Source organism: Aspergillus caelatus (genome assembly GCF_009193585.1).
Source record: "Aspergillus caelatus strain CBS 763.97 unplaced genomic scaffold BDV27scaffold_326, whole genome shotgun sequence".
Lineage (NCBI taxonomy): Eukaryota > Fungi > Ascomycota > Eurotiomycetes > Eurotiales > Aspergillaceae > Aspergillus > Aspergillus caelatus.
This window is the reverse complement of record NW_022475589.1, coordinates 18587-36348: the sequence shown is the minus strand read 5'-3', so window position 1 is coordinate 36348 and position 17762 is coordinate 18587. Positions and strand designations below refer to the sequence as shown.

At 49.3% G+C, this 17762-nt stretch overlaps 6 protein-coding genes across 6 annotated transcripts; 2 read left to right on the top strand and 4 right to left on the bottom strand.

The window, feature by feature from the left end:
• Nucleotides 1–60: 60 nt before the first annotated feature.
• On the bottom strand, nucleotides 61–1656 carry BDV27DRAFT_150364 (putative integral membrane protein (Pth11); the record flags this gene model as incomplete). Its single annotated transcript, XM_032071215.1, has 6 exons — nucleotides 61–432; nucleotides 511–651; nucleotides 722–797; nucleotides 1025–1236; nucleotides 1303–1370; nucleotides 1443–1656. 6 exons carry the CDS (start codon nucleotides 1654–1656, stop codon nucleotides 61–63), a joined length of 1083 nt encoding a protein of 360 aa, XP_031921611.1.
• Nucleotides 1657–3425: 1769 nt separating this feature from the next.
• On the bottom strand, nucleotides 3426–5262 carry BDV27DRAFT_169347 (FAD-dependent oxidoreductase; the record flags this gene model as incomplete). Its single annotated transcript, XM_032075009.1, has 2 exons — nucleotides 3426–4955; nucleotides 5009–5262. The coding sequence occupies 2 exons, from the start codon at nucleotides 5260–5262 to the stop codon at nucleotides 3521–3523; spliced, it is 1689 nt and encodes a 562-aa protein (XP_031921610.1). The 3' UTR covers nucleotides 3426–3520.
• A 367-nt stretch (nucleotides 5263–5629) lies between these two features.
• Nucleotides 5630–7609, bottom strand: BDV27DRAFT_150362 (permease for cytosine/purines, uracil, thiamine, allantoin-domain-containing protein; the record flags this gene model as incomplete). The annotated part of the gene is made up of 11 exons (XM_032071214.1): nucleotides 5630–5650; nucleotides 5716–5982; nucleotides 6034–6083; nucleotides 6173–6335; nucleotides 6420–6431; nucleotides 6468–6752; nucleotides 6842–7008; nucleotides 7115–7120; nucleotides 7177–7260; nucleotides 7304–7462; nucleotides 7510–7609. The coding sequence occupies 11 exons, from the start codon at nucleotides 7607–7609 to the stop codon at nucleotides 5630–5632; spliced, it is 1314 nt and encodes a 437-aa protein (XP_031921609.1).
• Nucleotides 7610–8547: 938 nt separating this feature from the next.
• On the top strand, nucleotides 8548–11796 carry BDV27DRAFT_163500 (uncharacterized protein; the record flags this gene model as incomplete). Its single annotated transcript, XM_032073554.1, has 5 exons — nucleotides 8548–8929; nucleotides 8995–10842; nucleotides 10900–10976; nucleotides 11032–11235; nucleotides 11299–11796. The coding sequence occupies 5 exons, from the start codon at nucleotides 8548–8550 to the stop codon at nucleotides 11794–11796; spliced, it is 3009 nt and encodes a 1002-aa protein (XP_031921608.1).
• Nucleotides 11797–12259: 463 nt separating this feature from the next.
• BDV27DRAFT_67915 (flavin-containing monooxygenase) lies at nucleotides 12260–14185 on the top strand. Its single transcript, XM_032077291.1, has one exon. The coding sequence runs from the start codon at nucleotides 12445–12447 to the stop codon at nucleotides 14056–14058; it is 1614 nt and encodes a 537-aa protein (XP_031921607.1). The 5' UTR covers nucleotides 12260–12444; the 3' UTR covers nucleotides 14059–14185.
• Nucleotides 14175–16850, bottom strand: BDV27DRAFT_169341 (putative very-long-chain acyl-CoA synthetase family protein (CefD1); the record flags this gene model as incomplete). The annotated part of the gene is made up of 3 exons (XM_032075008.1): nucleotides 16171–16850; nucleotides 14647–16117; nucleotides 14175–14592 (listed from the first exon to the last, which is right to left on the bottom strand). The coding sequence occupies exons 1-3, from the start codon at nucleotides 16178–16180 to the stop codon at nucleotides 14175–14177; spliced, it is 1899 nt and encodes a 632-aa protein (XP_031921606.1). The 5' UTR covers nucleotides 16181–16850.
• Between the last annotated feature and the right edge of the window lie 912 nt (nucleotides 16851–17762).

Sequence of the window (17762 nt, the reverse complement as noted above, 5' to 3'; positions counted from 1 at the left end):
AAAAAAAAAAAAAAAAACCATACAAACATACATGCATACATGCATACATAAGTCGGAAAACTAATGCCTCTCAACCGTAACCTCCATAACTTTATGAATGCCTCTCTCCTGGTCCCCGGCACTGGCAAACACGCCCGGATTCGAATTTCCCAGGATATGTTCTTCCGAGTCATTATCTGCCGTCACTTTCGATGATATCGTCGTCGTGTGCGGCGTGCTATTATCGTATGGTCGAGGGCTTCTGGGTATATCGAATCTGGCGTCGTCGCGGCCGAGGCTGCTGAGAGGCAGTTTCCGACTTGAGGCTCGTGTTTGGCGGTTTCCCGAGGTGAGGGGGTAGTCTTGTCCGGTTGGACGGCGGCGGTAGGAACTGATGTTTGAGACGAAGACGCGGAAGTAAGGGCCGTAGGTTGGGACACAGGCTATTATTACCTTTAGGTTGTTGAGTGGGATGTTAGTTTGGAGGAGGAAGTATGGGCTGGGGCGGATTATTAGGGAGTGGGTACTAACGGCTAGACTGGTCTCAATGATTGACCATAAAATGACCGGTTTGCTGTCCGTATAGGTCTTGAGTCGTGCGATGGTGAAGATGCGGATTATTTGGATGATTGTTACGAAGAAGCCGAGGGCGAATACGCAGCAGAGAGCGACCTGGGGGGGATCGAAGTTTAGCTTCCTCAATTCTTTGTATGCGAGGTAAGAGAAGCCGTGATTGATTTACCTTTTGTCTTTTTCCGAGTTGCAGGTTCCAGAGGACGGGGAGAGGGAGGGCGATGATGATGATGTCGAACCCTAGACTGGTTCCTGTGTTCCGTTAGGCATTGGACAATCAATAGATGGATGGCATAGGCGAGAATGCGAACCTGCCAGAGCTGGAGGGTTGTTAGTTAACCATCAAACCAAGTGAGATTGTTCAAGTAGTGATTACGCACCATAGTATGACTTCAGGGTATTGATACAAGTCCCGCTAAGGCTAGTATCCCATTGCATCGCGATCTGTGGTCGCGTCAACATCATCGCTTACTGGTAGGTGTGGTCTTGATTCCATACTGGTTTGCACGGGAAGATAAAGAGGAAGGTGAATATCACTTGATTGACCGCCACGGCCACGATCGCAACGATTATGATGGTCCGGTACACCTTCACAAATCCACCGATACGAAGGTACGACGCCAGGAGTGAGACCTTAAACCCCAGCAAAGACATCGCGTATAACGGACCGCCAACATATTGGATCTGAGCGAGCAAACGTTAGAGCGCTCATCCATGGCCCGGAGAGGCAGTCAGAGAACCAACACATACCTTACTGAATTCCTTCACATTGGCCGTGGGAAAGTACTCAGCATGAAGACCTAGACCCCATCGAGTCTCTGTGGCAGTTGTTAGGGATCTAGTCTTTCTTTTTTTTTTTCTTTTCCTAACCATGATAGTAGACCACTCACGATATATACTACTCACACCATATCCGGTGACCATGAGCGCACTGTAAAGAGCGGCATAATCATCCAGCCATAATGATCTCTTTGTGTGAATTCGGATGTAGAACCGCAGGGCAACCGCGAGGAGGGCTGCGATCGTGAACACTAGACATATGGCAATAACTTGGCCAAAATCACTGTGTGGATCGGGCTTTTCGAGATTGTACACCCAGCCCATGGTGTTGAAACAGTGTCACAACTTCAGCAACTCATGTCAATTGCAGAATGGGGGCTAGACCGGGGGAATAAGGATGCCAGGGAGGCATTGGTTGTGCACATTCTAAAATGAAATTGATTGTTCTAAGTTTCTTTTTTTTTTTTTTTTTCCTGCTCATTTCATACCAAGGTTCAATAACAATATCGCTTCTGCACTCACTAGTTGCAGCAGAACGCCACCAGAGATTAACTCTCTCCACCACGAGGAATACTAAAATGTGCACCCCTGCAGCTGCAACTCGAACTGAGCCAGCCTTCTGGAAACAAAAGCAAGGGAAGGGGGGGCGGGGGGGCCCGTGTGGGAGTGCCCTGAATAGTTGGTATGTTGCTCAATGGGTCCCTAGTGTAAAGTTTGAGCCGGCGTATGGGGCTATGGGGCGGATAATAATCTGTTCCACTGGCATTTCGATTAATGGTGTCAAATAGTAGCTTGGGATTTCCAGGGTCGGATTTCTCCGGTGGACGGAGTAAGTGCGTTACGTATAAATTGCTTCCCGTGACTTGTGTCGACCCTATTTCTCGGCGTGCCAATAGTTTGGTATACGCGGGGAAGAGTATATGCGATCTTGCTATAAGAATCGGAATACAAGAGTCAAGAATGTATAAAGCTATTCAAAATTATTCAATGTATGACGTAGCGTAGTTATGGAATCGCAACCTCGCCGCCCATCAAGATATATTGTGTAGCAGTCAGTGTTACTCCGTACGGTCTGCCCAGAAATGCTAAGACTCGGGAATTACGGATCAAGGGCCTTTGCTAAAACAGGACTCAGTCCTGCAAAGCCTTGACAAATTAGGAATTTAAATTCGACTGCGAGACATTCAAAAACACTACCGAAAATGACCCGATGCCCACGTGATGAGAATCCCGAATCAGGCAACAGATACCAGTTAATGTGGGGAGAAAAAGGTGGGTTTTGACGTGATACACTAAAGCAAATAAATCAGATCATTGCTTGTACCCTTTACCGCAGATGCCAGTCGCCAAGAATAAGGAGAACTTGAACAAAAGTCAATTCCATGGATGGTGTGTGGTCCCTGTGGTGCCGTGCACCGATCTGTAGAGGTCTGATCGAAGATGGAAGGATCTCAAGAGAACTGCAACCCATGGATCAGATGGCAGTCTATTTGCTCGACTAACGTATGCGAAGGGAAGGTAGTGGCATCGCCCCATGGAAAGGGATAACCCTTTGCCAAGATAAGCTTTGAATGTGCACACACTAAAGGCGCCACGAGTAGAGGGTGACTTGCGGTTTACCTGCCAAATGCGTTCGCTCTGGAAAATTGTTCCGCGGATTACGGAAATGCATACCTATGAAATATATTAACGGACTACTGCAACCTCCGTCCTCCGAGCAATGCCGGAGAGCCGAGGTTCTGATTCTCAGATTCAATTCTTTCTGCCTCCTGCCTTCTGGAATCTGGACTGAGAATGAGAAACGTACGATCAGATCTCCACATGGAATTGACTAGTTTTTGGGGGCGAAGAAAAACCATTGATTAAAGATAGACGGCAGTATTGCTTTTCGGTTATGCGATCAATAAAAATATTCCGCGATATTACGCAGTCTCCTGGAGCGAAGGATGGTGATTGACGTGACAATTAACCCTAAGCATTCGAACTATTTTGCTCCACTGATTCCACTAGCGGAAAATTTCCGGTGAAACGCCACCCCATGAAGTTCGCCCATTGGTTCTCCAAGAAAAATCGAAGAATAATCCATGGATTAATATCAGTCTAAGTAACTTTATATCAGCCTTTAGTTCTATGTACAGTTCCCTAAAAATTCCGCCACTCTTGGTTCATCCCCCCGTCTGTCTTCTTCTTAGACACTGCACAAACGACCATCTTCACGAACAGTCCACTCATCCGCTCCGACAGCGGTAGTGGCGTAAAAGAGATTGTCCGGGTCGTATTTAGCTTTGATCTTGCGCAGGGTTGCGTAGTTGTCGCCGTAGAAATATTTCTGCCAGTTAGGTTGACGGAAGTCGGCCTCGTTCAGGTAGGCCCCTGAGTTAGGGGCGACCTTGGTCAAGGCTGAGATATAATTGTTGGTCATCTTGTCCTGCTCTGCAAGCATCTCACTGCGGGCATCCCACTTCCAGGGGGTGGTGATGGTGGTGTGGATCAGGGTCTCGCGCCAAGCGGGCAGCACCGCGTTGTCTACATCCCCCACTAACGCCTTGGAGACATTCAGGCCCACGCCGATAAAGGTGGCTCCATCTTCGGTGATCTGTCTGTATGCGGCCGTAAGTCCGTCGTTGTTGCTTTCCACCACCGACCGGGGGATCAGCCATCCACCATACTGGGCACTGGCCACCTCGATCGCGCCCTGCATGGCGTTGAATTCCTCCAAGTAGCTGTCGAACTGCTTGGAGTAGCTCGTGTAGGTAATTCCCAGCTTAGTCAGTCCATCGGTGAAGGGCTTCACAAGTGCCTCCAGGTCAGCGACGGGGATGTTGGGTCCGGTCAACGGTGTGATCATAAAGCTGGTGTTAGTGAACATCCAGACGGCCATGGCACCGGCGTCCACGACCGAGGGCAGGACGGTTTGCCAGAGCGATACAGCCTCATAGAAGGTATCCTGGGACATGCCGTCACTGGTGAAGCTCAAGTTGTACCCCGACACCGGAGTGCCAGCGTGCGCCTTGGAAGTCAGCGACCAGGTGATACCATAGGTACCACCACCACCACCGCTGAGAGCCCAGTAGAGGTCGGAGTATTCGTTGTCACGAGTGGCAGTAATGAAGTTACCCTCACCGTCAATCACCTCCCACTCAAGCGCCTGGTCGGCGCCAAGTCCATACCGCGATGACAGGGCCGAATGACCTCCGCCCTGGGTGTAACCTCCAGAAATTCCCACGGAGGGACATTCGCCGCCGACCACCTGAAGACCTGCATTATGGCCGGCCTGGTACGCCTCTCCACCTTGTACACCGGCGCCCATCTTGATGGCCTTGCCTTGGTAGTGCTTGTCCTTGTAGTCCTTGATCTCAATGTCCTTGAGATGGTGCGTCCAGATACCCAGCGCGCCGGCTCCGGTGGACTTGCCGTTGTAATCGTGTCCAGTGTTCCGGGGAACCACACGGATGTTATGCTCCTTCGCGAACTTCAAAGCTGTGGAGACATGCTCCTTCTTAGCGACATCAACAGCGTAAACGACGTAGTTTCCGATGGTGCAGGGCTTCGATTCGGGGTGGAAGGGATCGCAGGTTCCATTAGTGAACCAAGGAGCCATAATCGAAGACGAGGTTTCATAGCTGTTTTAATTAGCGGAAGCCCCTACGGCCATGGCTACAAGACGCAGACTTACTGAAGCGCCGGGTCAGTCCACTGTTCGCTAAGCGTCTTGCATTCAGCGGCGTTGTAATTGGGGTCGTGGCATGGTGTACCCAGAGGCACGGTGGCTACCAGGCGGCCATCAACCGACTCGTTGAATTTAGCCCACACATCCTGGGATGGCCAGCAAGGATCACCCGGGAAGCAGCGACAGTTGGAGTCCGCTTTCACAGAAGCCGCGGCCAGAAGGCCTGTCAAGAGCGACAAGCCTGTAGCTTGACCGAACATTTTTGGTGGTTTGTTGAGAGGTTTCACCTGGTGCAGGGATGGAATGCAAGACAAGCCGGGACGAGCTGCACCTTTATGATCCCTCACACATGGAGTGGAGCGCGATTACTGACTACCCTAAGCAAAACGGCCACTCCTAAATCTTGTGTGCCTGATTCAGGTTAAACCTTCTGATGGGTTAACGCTCATGCCATTGGGTCCCAAAAATCCCACCAGCGATGAACTACTGTAACCTAAAGGACGCGGTGGAGCTAAAGTAATAAATTGGTCGGGCTAAACGTGCGACAAAACTCGCTCTAGTTGAGCCTACAACATCCAATCGTGTACTCCGGAGTAATTCATTTAAGAATGCAATATAAGTTAATTATCAGTTCATCAAAAAATCAGTCTAGCCAAATGAAAAAGAAAAAGAAAAAGAAAAAAAAAAAAAAATCCCTCGTGGGTGCTGCTCACGATAATCTCATTCCCCGAGTCCTCCTCCCGGTCCCATCGCGATCGGTATTCCTGCATCAACACTGCCAGCGACGGCGCTTTCTGGACAAAAGTCCTCACCTCAGGGGTCGGAAAGATGTAGCGCAATGCCGTGTATCTTGCGGCACTAATTGCCGTGCCCGTTAGGAAGTAAACGTAGTAAATCCGCGTGAACTCTACGGGAATTACCACGCCGGGATCGACATGGGCCACGAACCCAGGGAGTGAAGGAACCAGTTCACAAAGCCACTGTGATTGTTAGCCTGATTCCAAACAGCCCAAGAATTGGGAAAAGCTAACCGCAACGGGGGCTCGCCAATTGACCCCGTATGTGTACCAGTAGTAGATACCTTTTAGCCCCCTCGTGACTTGGAAACAAATCCTCTACCTTGATCTTGCGCCGCATCACGGCGAAATAAGACGCTATCATTGACCCTACCATGGGTCCTAGAAAAGATGGAGTAACTACTAAGAACTGCTAAGAACGTGGTGGCTGTGTTGACCAGTTTCCATGGATTGCATGCGACCGACACCAGGGCTGTGATATAGGCGCCGCGACGAAGGTTTATGTATTTCGGTAATGTGGCCGCCCATGTCAAACCCTATCATTACCCAAAAGTTAGTTGCGAAAAAATGGTCAGAAATAACGAGGAATTGCAACCTCCCGCTAATGCATTGGCTGGCACATTTAATCCCATCTGCGACACACACTCAGCGCAGCTCCTCCAAAGAACGCGGCCACTCTTGAGCGTGAACCTTCCATCCTCCATGATAGCGCTGAGCAGGGCGGGCAAGCTCCACAGCGGTTTACCATAGCGATTCTGCGTGGCCGCCGTGACAAGGATTCCCACGGTCGCACATAGGATGCTATAACAGGGAAAGCTGACTAGTTGTCCGAGGATTGCCTCGCGAGGTGTTCGCGCAAACCTTGTATAATCATTCTGGTTCAAGATCCCAGCAGCTGCACCTCCCATAGTACTACTCATGATACCAGAAAGCAATCTTCCATCCGGAGCCACCTACTCCGGGCTCTGAGATCGTACTGCCAAACCCGCTGTCGTCCATGCTGACCAGCGCCCATATAAGGATGACGATCTCGAATATATACGATTGTGGCGGACGAGATATAGAAGAATATCTGCAGTTTTGTGGGACGGATATGTAACACCGGCAAGGAGAGTATCATGAAGATAATGTAAGCCACAAAGTGCGCCGTGGTCATTCCTGTCGACTCGGGCATATGAATCGGTATCCGACTTTCGAGAGATGGCCAGACTGCGCACAATGAGACGTATATGCATTCACCGCCAATTCATGCTTGAACTCCATCTACCATGCATAATGAGTTCGCTGCGATCGGCATCGGTAATGAGAGACCTACACCAGACTACCGGATACATGTTAGCCGACCTTTAGCGACAGCATTTGGGATGAGCAATTCACCGATAGAGTGTAATATCCGATTCCACTGAACAAACAGACTGCCGTAAAGGCCCCAGACATACCTATTGACCAAAGGAAACCCGACTAGAGATGTCAGTGCTGTTGGATACTAGGGCAGGGTACTTACTATGGTAGAACATTCCCGGTAACGAGTTTATCACAAGTAGTCCGACTGCAATTATATTGCCAACAACGATCGCAGCCAGCGACTGACGCCAGGTTAATCCCATGGCAATCAACGAACTTCCTATCATGTAGACTGAGATGTTTGAGCTGGCCAGAACGCCTTGTCTGTCAGATTGTTTCCTTTCTGCAACTGCCAGTTGAGCATACAAAAGTTATGGAAAGTCCAGAAAGTCCAGATTCGCCGATCTGCTTCGATGGGCTTAATGTCATTGTTTGATCCATCGGTTGGAGATTTGTCCTCCGTCATGGGGGACTTCGAGGTGTTTGAGAATAGTGTTCCCCATATTGATCAATGAAGATGATTCAATACCTGTCAGCCTTATTGTGGTCCCTGGTTAAATATATATAAGGTCTTTGAATAGATACCAACGGTTCTCGACGTCGGGAGAATGATCAATTGTGGTTTTCTCGTGATTTGAGACACACATCTATTACACAGTAAAATAAGCAACAGATCAAGACACCGACATAGGGAATGATATGGCAAAGGTAAAACCTAGAGAGGAAGTGCTAGGTAAAATGCGAAACCTTGTTTGGTACACTGAGGGCGTCAGAGTGGTGTTGACTCTGTAAGAACAGTCATATCATGCTCAGCCTTGACGAACTCAGCAATCGGTCAATATATGGCATGCCTCTTCGTCCTCTGTCTAGTTCATTCTTTTTCCCCAACTTTATTCCTTTTCTTTCCCTTTCCCTAGCTCTTAATCCTCGTGAGAACATAGTAACAAGCACCCGTTGGGGTACAAAATGCGCTTCTCCGCTAGATTTCCTGTATATATATAGTAACGGAGCCAAGCCATAGGTCGCTACGGTAAATGCTGCATTATTCCACATAGAAGACTCAAATATCTCTCTAAAAATATGCAAGTATCAAATATGTCGATCTTATATCAGCTCCATGTCGTGAGGGGTCACCACTTTCCCCGCGCCCTAATCAAGACGCCACTCAACCATCGGCCAATTTAATCTCTTTCTCCATCCAGCCATTAACTGCATGACAGTCTGCTTATTCTGGATAGAACTTTGCATGTGCTGGTTACTCAACGTAGAGAATACCTTCCGACTGGGGAGATCGAACGATAAACGCCCTGGAGTGGAATATTTCGCTCGAATATACCACCCATAACTCATAATCACACCTTAGCGAAGAGTAGCTGTCAGCAAGGTTCACCTTGTCAGATCAAAATGACTAAATATCGTATCGGCGTCGACGTCGGCGGCACAAATACCGACGCTGCGATCATCGATATCCTCGCTATTGACTCTCCCTCACGCGGTGTCTGCGCTTCCACGAAAACTCCAACAACCCCGGACGTGACGTCTGGTATATATACCGCAATTCAGGATGCACTGGAGCAGTCCCATGTCGATAGGCAGGATGTTGTTAGTGTCGCGATCGGCACAACGCATTTCGTCAATGCGGTGGTTCAAGCAGACCCGAGTCGACTGAGTAAAGTCGCTGTCGTGCGGCTTTGTGGTCCCTTTACGAGACAGGTGCCCCCCTTTGCAGAGTTTCCGTCCGATTTAAAGGATATCATGGGTGGTCCGGTGTTTTACTTGGATGGTGGTGAGTAGTATTATACTATGTCTTGAATTCTCATCGCTGAGCGGGTAATAATATAACACTGCTAGGCCTTGAAATCGACGGGCGCGAAATCGCACCATTGAAGAAAGATCAGATTAAAGCTACTGTGAAGAGTATTCAAGATGCAGGCATCAAGATGGTAGCTCTTCTGGGCGTGTTTTCGCCATTAGATCACGATGGGATTCACGAAGAGACCTGTAAAAGGTTCATGCTCGGCTTTGACCCCTCGCTATCCATCGTCTGTTCGCATTCTATCGGTCGCATCGGTTACTTGGAGAGGGAAAACGCAACTATCCTCAATGCCTCCATTCTTGGCTTCGCCAGGAAAACGGTCAGAGCCTTTTGTAGCGCAGTGGTCAAACTACAACTGCGTTGTCCGTTATATCTTACCCAAAATGATGGCACCTTGACTGATGCAGGTACGGCGGCTGAATTGCCCATCAAGACCTTCGCCAGTGGACCGACGAATAGTATGACTGGTGCTGCCTTTCTTGCTAACTTGGATCGGGGTGGTGGTCCGAAACAATCGGATCAGCAGGTTCTGGTCGTTGATATCGGTGGGACAACTACTGACCTCTGCGCGCTGCTTCCATCTGGATTTCCACGTCAGGCACCAAACTTCGTGGAGGTTGGAGGCGTGCGGACTGCGTTCTCAATGCCTGAGGTTCTATCGGTTGGGCTTGGTGGTGGTAGTCGTATAGCTGTGGATGAACAGACTGGGGTCGTCAGTGTTGGGCCAGAGTCTGTGGGCCATTATCTCACTAGCCGCGCCATGGTATTTGGTGGTGATGTGATGACTGCGACAGATATCGTTACAGCATCTGGAAAGGCTGATATTGGGGATCACAAGAAGGTAGAACATGTTCCTGCGGAGGTTGTCACCAAGGCCCGCCAACAGATTCGGAAAGTCCTGGAACGTGCTATTGATGGTATGAAGATCTCCGACCAGCCGGTTGTGTTGCTGCTCGTGGGTGGTGGTTCGGTCATTCATATGGATGCTTTGAACGGTGTCGCCGAGTGCATCATCCCGCCGCATCATGACTCTGCGAATGCTGTTGGAGCGGCTATTGCTAAGGTAGCCGGAGAGATAGACGTGATTGAGCTACTAGAGGGTCGTGATGAGAAGCAGGTGCTCGAAGCAGCGAAACAACGGGCTATAGATGCAGCTGTTGCCCGTGGAGCAGAAAAAGAAGGGGTCAGGATCGCTACAATCGAGAAGATCCCTCTTACCTATGCTACAAATAAGGCGACACGGCTAGTAATCAAGGCGATTGGGAATCTTACCCCCCCAAGTATTGATAGCCAGGTGGTACCACAGTCCCAGGTCTTCCAGGAGAGTATAAACGACGATCTCGACGCAAACGATGATGAACCTAGTAACATCAATTCACCGCGCGAGACACCCCATTTCGATGCGAAGCCATCACTCCAGGTCGATCTGGATAGATACCGACCCGATGTCCGCAACAACACATGGTTCATATCCCCCGTCGACCTAGAGTTTATGGCCGCCGGCACAGGAGTCCTGGGAACAGGCGGCGGTGGTCCTTCTCGAATACAGTACCTCCATTGCCTCCAATTTCTGCAAGGTCCGGGATACACAGGAAACATGCGCGTCGTCAAGGCTGCCAGCTTGAGGGACTCGGATGTTTGCGTCACGGGCTCGTGGTTCGGTGCCCCTAGCGTCTCGAGTGAGCGTCTCTCAGCAGGGACTGAATTGGCCTTAGCCATTGAAAGCTGCGCGAACGTTACCGGCAAGAAGGACTTTCATGCCATTGTGACAGACGAAATCGGAGGCGGGAATGGTTTATCGGCATTCCCATCCAGCGTGATGTACGATATTCCGGTGGTGGATGGGGACTTGATGGGGAGGGCATACCCGACGCTAGAGCATTGTGAGTTTCTTGACTCAATATCGGTGATGTTGGCACCATGTGTACTAAACCTTCTAGGTACGCCATACGTCTACGGACTCTCCTCCACTCCCTGCGCCGTCGCAGACGGAAGAGGGAATGTATCTATCATTCTAGTACGATCTTACTATATATACCTCTACACATACAATCAAGTTCTAACCCTAACAGCACGCCGAAAGCAACCGCCGCGCCGAGACAATGGCACGAAGCCAATGTGTCGACCTGGGAAATAAGGTCGCCCTATCGACTGCACCACTCACAGGCGCGCAGACCAAGAAATACATCATACCAAACACTATCTCTCAGGTGTGGTACATCGGGAGGGCTGTGTATCGTGCTCGGCAATCAAAGACGGACATGATTCAAGCTATTGTATTTATCCTATCCCTCCGTTTCTTCTCTCTTTGATTATCGGATTAGCACTAACCTGAGAAGTTTGATACCTCGCCCGGCAAAATCCTCTACACTGGCAAGATCATTGACGTCAAACGGGATGTTAGCCGCGGCTATACAATGGGCTATTGTCTGCTTGCGCCTCTGAGTAGTGACGAGCGAGAGACTACTCTTTCTTCTACTTGTAGTGATGGTATGGAAGAGAATCACTACTTAGTTATTCCCTTCCAGAATGAGTTTCTTTATGCCGCTTACACAGATCCCGATGCTCCAGAGGAGGTATCCAAACAGGAAATTATCTGCACTGTCCCCGATTTAATTTCGATACTAGGACAGGATGGTGAGGCGATTGGATCGCAGGAACTCCGATATGGTCTCAAAGTTAATGTGATTGCTATGGCAGCGCATCCGTTGTGGACGACAAAAGAAGGACTGGGTATTGGGGGTCCGAAGGGATTTGGATTGGATATGGAGTGGACGAAGTTGGGGGAGTACTGGGAGCCGAGGAGTGTGATTGAGGAGTTCAATAGAGTTGAGTAGGTGTCAGATGGAGCCTGAACGGTATATACTAGTTCGGTGAAAGCATCATCCGTAGTAAATGCTACGAAGGACAGAGTCGGGCCTTGCTGATAGACGGTCGCTGATCGTCTTAGATGGGTTTCATTGCACCTGATTTTGAGCAACCCTAAGCTTCAAAACTCAACAGGACTTCTCAAAGGATAAATATAAGCACCTCCAGGATTCTAGCTATATTCGGATGACCACCAAATAAATGATTTTATTGGCTGGACCGTATGTCTTGTGGAGATACTTGACTAGTGCTTATTCTTATCTGTAAGATTTTCAAAAAGGAACCACACAGCGCTCACGTCTAGAACGTCCACCAATAGCCACTAAATTTTAAACTCTAGAATCAGCCCCTCTTCCTTGCCTCAAAGCGTTGATCACTAAATTTAGCTAGTCATTGCGCTATATAAATCCCAATGATGACACAGATCATGGAAATCAGAAGCGATACCTTTAAGTAATTGGTGGGAAGGAAGAGGACCCATTCGGGGGCCAAACTCCCGTTGATGAGAATGTGAAGGTATAAAATGTGTAGAGACGCACTCATTTCCTACACTTTAACTATCTTTACTCTCCATCCTCTTGTCTCCTTCAGCTAAGCGCACATCTTCAAGCATCGAAATGACACAATCTCATCCCAAACCTGATTATGATGTCCTTATCGTCGGTGCCGGGTTCTCCGGGATCTTCCTCTTGTACCAGCTTCGCAAGCTAGGCTATAAATGCAAGATCTACGAGACCGCCCCGGACCTCGGCGGAGTATGGCACTGGAACACCTACCCCGGTGCCCGTGTAGATACAGAGAGTTTTATCTACCAGCTCTCTATCCCGGAAGCATGGAAGGACTGGGACTGGAAGGAAAGATTTCCCAGTCGTGACGAGCTGCAGGCATATTTCCAGCATCTGGGTAAAGTACTCGATATCAAAAAAGATGTCGAGTTCGAAACAAGAGTTGTTGGGGCGCAGTTCGATCGGGATAGCGCCCTGTGGAAGGTGAAGACCGAGGATGGGAAAATTGCTACTTCGCGTTTCTTTTTACCCTGCGTTGGAACGTCGACGAAACGCTATGTGCCTGATTTCCCTGGTCTAGAGACTTTCCAGGGGGATGTTTATCATTCTTCAGCCTGGCCGCGGGAGGGAGTAAATGTTAAAGGGAAAAAAGCCGCTGTCATTGGAACGGGGTCCAGCGGCGTTCAGATCATCCAAGAATGGGCCAAGGAAGCAGACACTCTTACTGTTTTTCAACGAACGCCAAATCTAGCTCTTCCCATGGGCCAGGAAACCTATACGGCGGAGGACCAAGCACATATCCGTTCCCGCTACCCGCAGGTCTTCGAAGACAGAGCGAAAACATTTAGTGGGAATTTGGAGGATTTCCTACCGACGAAATTGTTCGATGCCTCGCCTGCAGAACGGGAAGCCTTATTCGAAGCGAACTGGAAGAAGGGCGGGTTTTCGTTTATTCTAGACAACCACTCGGATATATTACTGGATGAAAAGGCGAATCGTGAATTATATAATTTCTGGGCGAAGAAGACACGACAGAGGATTGTTGATCCTCGCAAAAAAGATCTTCTGGCTCCCCTGGAGCCGTTTCATGCTCTGGGGGCAAAACGGTCCTCCCTAGAGCAGGATTATTTCGAACAGTTCAATCGATTAAACGTTGACATAGTCAATCTGCGTGAAGTCAAGATCGCTGAGGTCCAACCCACCGGTATCGCTACTAGCGATGGAAACCTTTATCCTGTTGATGTTATTGCCGTAGCTACAGGCTTTGACGCGGTGACCGGCCCCATCACGAATATGGGCCTTATAAACACGGACGGTAAGCCGCTGGTTGAGGAGTGGAAGGATGGTGTCCACACGTACTTAGGCATGACGAGCCATGGCTATCCGAATATGTTTTTCATTTACGGGGCTCACGGTCCTACGGCACTGAGCAATGGTCCGGTGTCCATTGAGCTTCAGGGCCAGTGGGTTATTGATGCGATTCAAAAGATCGACAAGGGTGGATTGTCGTATGTTGAGCCTACGGCTGAAGCAGAGCAAAAGTGGAAAGAGTTGGTGAATCAAATTACCGATATGACCTTGTTGCCAAAGGTGGACTCCTGGTATATGGGAGCCAATATACCCGGCAAGAAGCGAGAGCATCTTAATTTTCCGGGTGGCCTAGCGCTGTATGAACAGCAGTGTCGGCAGGCCTTGGAAGCATGGGAGGGCTTTAAAACTGTATAGGTTTATTCTCGAGGCTACACCACTCGCCGAGGTTTCCGTAGATCATTACAGAAGGATTAATAGTCATGATTTCATTGACAAATATCTAGTCTCTATAGTCAAGTCTTATACTATTGCTATAGTCGAGCCTTACCACTCTGTAATACCTCCCAATCGCCCCTACCGAACTTCTTATATGACGGATCCCCTGGAGGCAGCCAGTAGAATTGATCTTCTTTGCCCTCCTCGACCTTAGTCCCAATCTTATCTGGGTCGACCCCTTCATCTCGCAGCGGCACTTTGTTCTGTTTGTGGTTATGGATATGGGTCGAGCTCTCCACAATGCGCAGGAACACTGGGACAGCATATTTAGGGAGCCGGGAACGAGCGAACCTGGCAAGTTCTTGAAAGTTGAAGTTTGCCTTAGCCTCTGGGTTGATTTGAAGAGCTGCGCAGCCTGCCCGGCCTTCGTGGTGTGGAACAGTGACACCGTAGACATTGGCTTCGAGGATACCGGGATATTGACCTAGGACTTCGGCAACTTCTGCGGTGGCACTGTACCACAGTCAGTTCAATTTACTGAACCAGGTCAGAGTTAAAGGCACTTACACATTCTCGCTCTTCCACCGGAACGTATCTCCTAAGCGATCCAAGAAGTACCACCGACCATCAGATTGACGGCGCAAAGCATCTCCGGATCGATAGTAAATATCGCCCTTGCGGAACACATTGCGCAAGAACTTCTTTGAGGTTGCATCCTCATTCTTCCAGTAGCCCTGGAAAGCCTCTTGATTTGGAACGTTCACGATAATTTCACCGCCAGTCTCATAAGGGGCCCGCACAACGAAGCCCGTTTTAGGATCACGGAGGACATCGCCGGTATTTGGGTCAATGGCCACAGGTATGAACACGTTGTGCAGCAGCAAACGCATGATCAGTCCGTGGTGACCGACACTACCGCTCGTGAACGGCCCAGTGTTGTAGTTGAAAAGTGCAAAGATGCCTTCGGTGCTATTGAAGAACTCTCCCACCTCTGCTATGCCAAAGCGTTCTCGGAACTTGTCCCAAACGTCCGGGCGTAGGCCGTTGCCGTACATACAACGCACCCGGTGGTTTCGATCATCAGGCGAGGGGGGCGCAGCGAGTAAATAACGTGCTGCCTCTCCGACATAAACAAAAAACGTTGATTGAGAATCCCGAATATCATTCCAGAATTGTCGCACACTGAACCTTTTGCCCAGACCAATGCCCCTTCCGCTCACAACACAGTTCATCATGGCAATTGCTGAGGTCCCGTGGTAAAGGGGCATACAGCTATACCAACGATCGCCGTTGGGGCCTGGTTTGTCTGCCACCATGCCGCCAGAGCGTATGAGCACCGTGGTGTATAACCGGGACATCGTGAAGGCGCAGCCTTTCGGCATGCCCGTAGTGCCGGATGTATATAGTAGAATAGCCGGGTACTCGCCATCCATGTTCAATGCCAGACGGCCATTCTCAGGAACGTCTGTGGGGAATCGTGACAGCACAGTGGTAGTAAACGTAGGATCTACCGTGATAAGCTCCATGCCGAGGTCGCCCTCGATCGACGATTTGCGCTCGTCTATGCGGGCACGGCACTCATCATCATCATCCACCAGCACCAGCTTGGCACCGCTGATCTTCAAACAATGCAGCAGTGCATCGCCCGACAAGTTATAGTTGATCGCGGCTGGCGCGCATCCAATACTCCACAACCCAATCCACGCGAAGATGAACTCGGCCCGGTTCTGCAAATAAAACGCCACAAGATCACCTTTCTTCACGCCCTTCGATAAAAAGAAGTGTCCGTATTGATTCGCGAATGCCATGATTTCGCGATATGTGTATGATCGCTCCCGCGTCCAAATGCAGACCATATCGGGATATCGAGCAGCGGTTTCTTTGAAAAAGAACCAGATATTGCCCTGTTTCTGGGAGACGGCGCGCGCATACTCGCGCTCGCTGCGCCGGACATTCAAAAGACTGGAGACATCCTTGGAGATGTGGAATTTGGCGTTGAGATACGCCGCCAATGTCGCTCCACCAGCGACTGCAGCTGCTATAGATATTGTTAGAATAGAGAATACCGAATGGAGTCATTATCATACGCACCGAGGCTCATTTTGGTATGTGCTCTAATTAATTTACAGAGTGATAACAACACCTGTAACGTACCGAAGCAGACAATGTATATGTAAGAGAGGATAAGAATGCGGAGATTTCGACGATCTTGTATTTCCTAGCAAGTGCATTATAGCCGACATTGAAAGTCCCTCGGTTGCTCCGCAATGCCCCCTCTTATATAGGAAAGACGCCGATCTTCGACATAACACCAGAGCAAGAGAAGTGCATAGTAGGGAGAAGCTCACTAACTGGAGCATAAAAATGCGGGGTCCACATTTACCCTCGGTTTTTCCATCAACGTACTACATATGCCGAGAGGAGAGTTGCCACGACGCCGAATACGATGGTCACGTCAACTTCTCCAAGCTCCTTCCCCATAGACAAGGCCTCGACTGCCCGGAAACGATTGTTATAAATGAGCCATCCTCCCTAGTACTTGCCAGGAGAGAGGTGACCTTTTAGGAGATTGCCCCTAGGCCTCGGGTTTGCCATAGAACATCAGACGATGCTGAGTGGTTGGTGCCGACGTAGAAAACTGGGTCTGAACGTTAATGCAGTTCCCCACATAATTATGCAAGGTGAGGAGCTAGCAACCCCCCAGGAACTTATTACGAGGGTTCACCAGGATCACTTTTTGTTTGTTTCTCAACATTTTCGTGTTTGTTTGCGGTTCAAGTCCCACTGAAAGTTGAGTGGGGATCCCAATGAGTCAACAAGTTTAGCCCTAAAAGTTGGCTATCGGCGATAGTTCGGCCCGACTTGTATAGAGAGGGACCTCGGTGTAAGTGGGGGACGTCAAGGCAACCTGCGTAGGAGACCTAACAATACACTCAAGACCGTCAAGGTCGATCCACAGCATTAAACAGGGCTCAGTAGTATCACTAATCATAGATCTCAACATGGTTCATCCTGGTAGTCTCGATAGTAACAAATGCCGAGTGGCAAGATACTCCGCGGAGCCTTTTAGCTCCAGCTGAGGACTTGGGTATGAATCCAATCAGAGGATACATTGACTTAGCAAGTTTGAAAGTGACCCGTTGAAATGCCGACAGTTAGCTAGTTAGTTGCTTACTTACATGGTGGCGTGGTTTGTGTGATGTGTCTAGGGCAAACTGTCGTAGTCTAACAAATGGTTAATATTTGGCTTTTATCACTTAAGCATCATGAAAGCTATGTTAGGTTCGTATATTGATATAGCACACCGAATAGCAGCCATTCTTAAATTATGTTAAGACTGGGCCTCAAGTCAACAGGGCCCACATCGGGTACTAAGTGGCATGCTTATACCAAGTACCGCCTCGAAAAAAATAGTCATGGCAAGGACAACTGCCGCAATTAGTGGCTTCGGCCCATGTAGGTCACATCCCTACTTTTCCTTATATTGAATGTAGGAAATCTCACCTTGTTAGTCGAAACTGTAAGCGACCAACATAATTGCACCCCGGACATACGATCTCCGTATCGGCCATGACATTCTCCTAATCAACAATTCCCGGACAAGTCAACCCCGGCCAATAATAATATTCCTGCTGTCTAGCACACTTTATGTACCCTGCCAAGCACTTATAATCTTGCCCCCT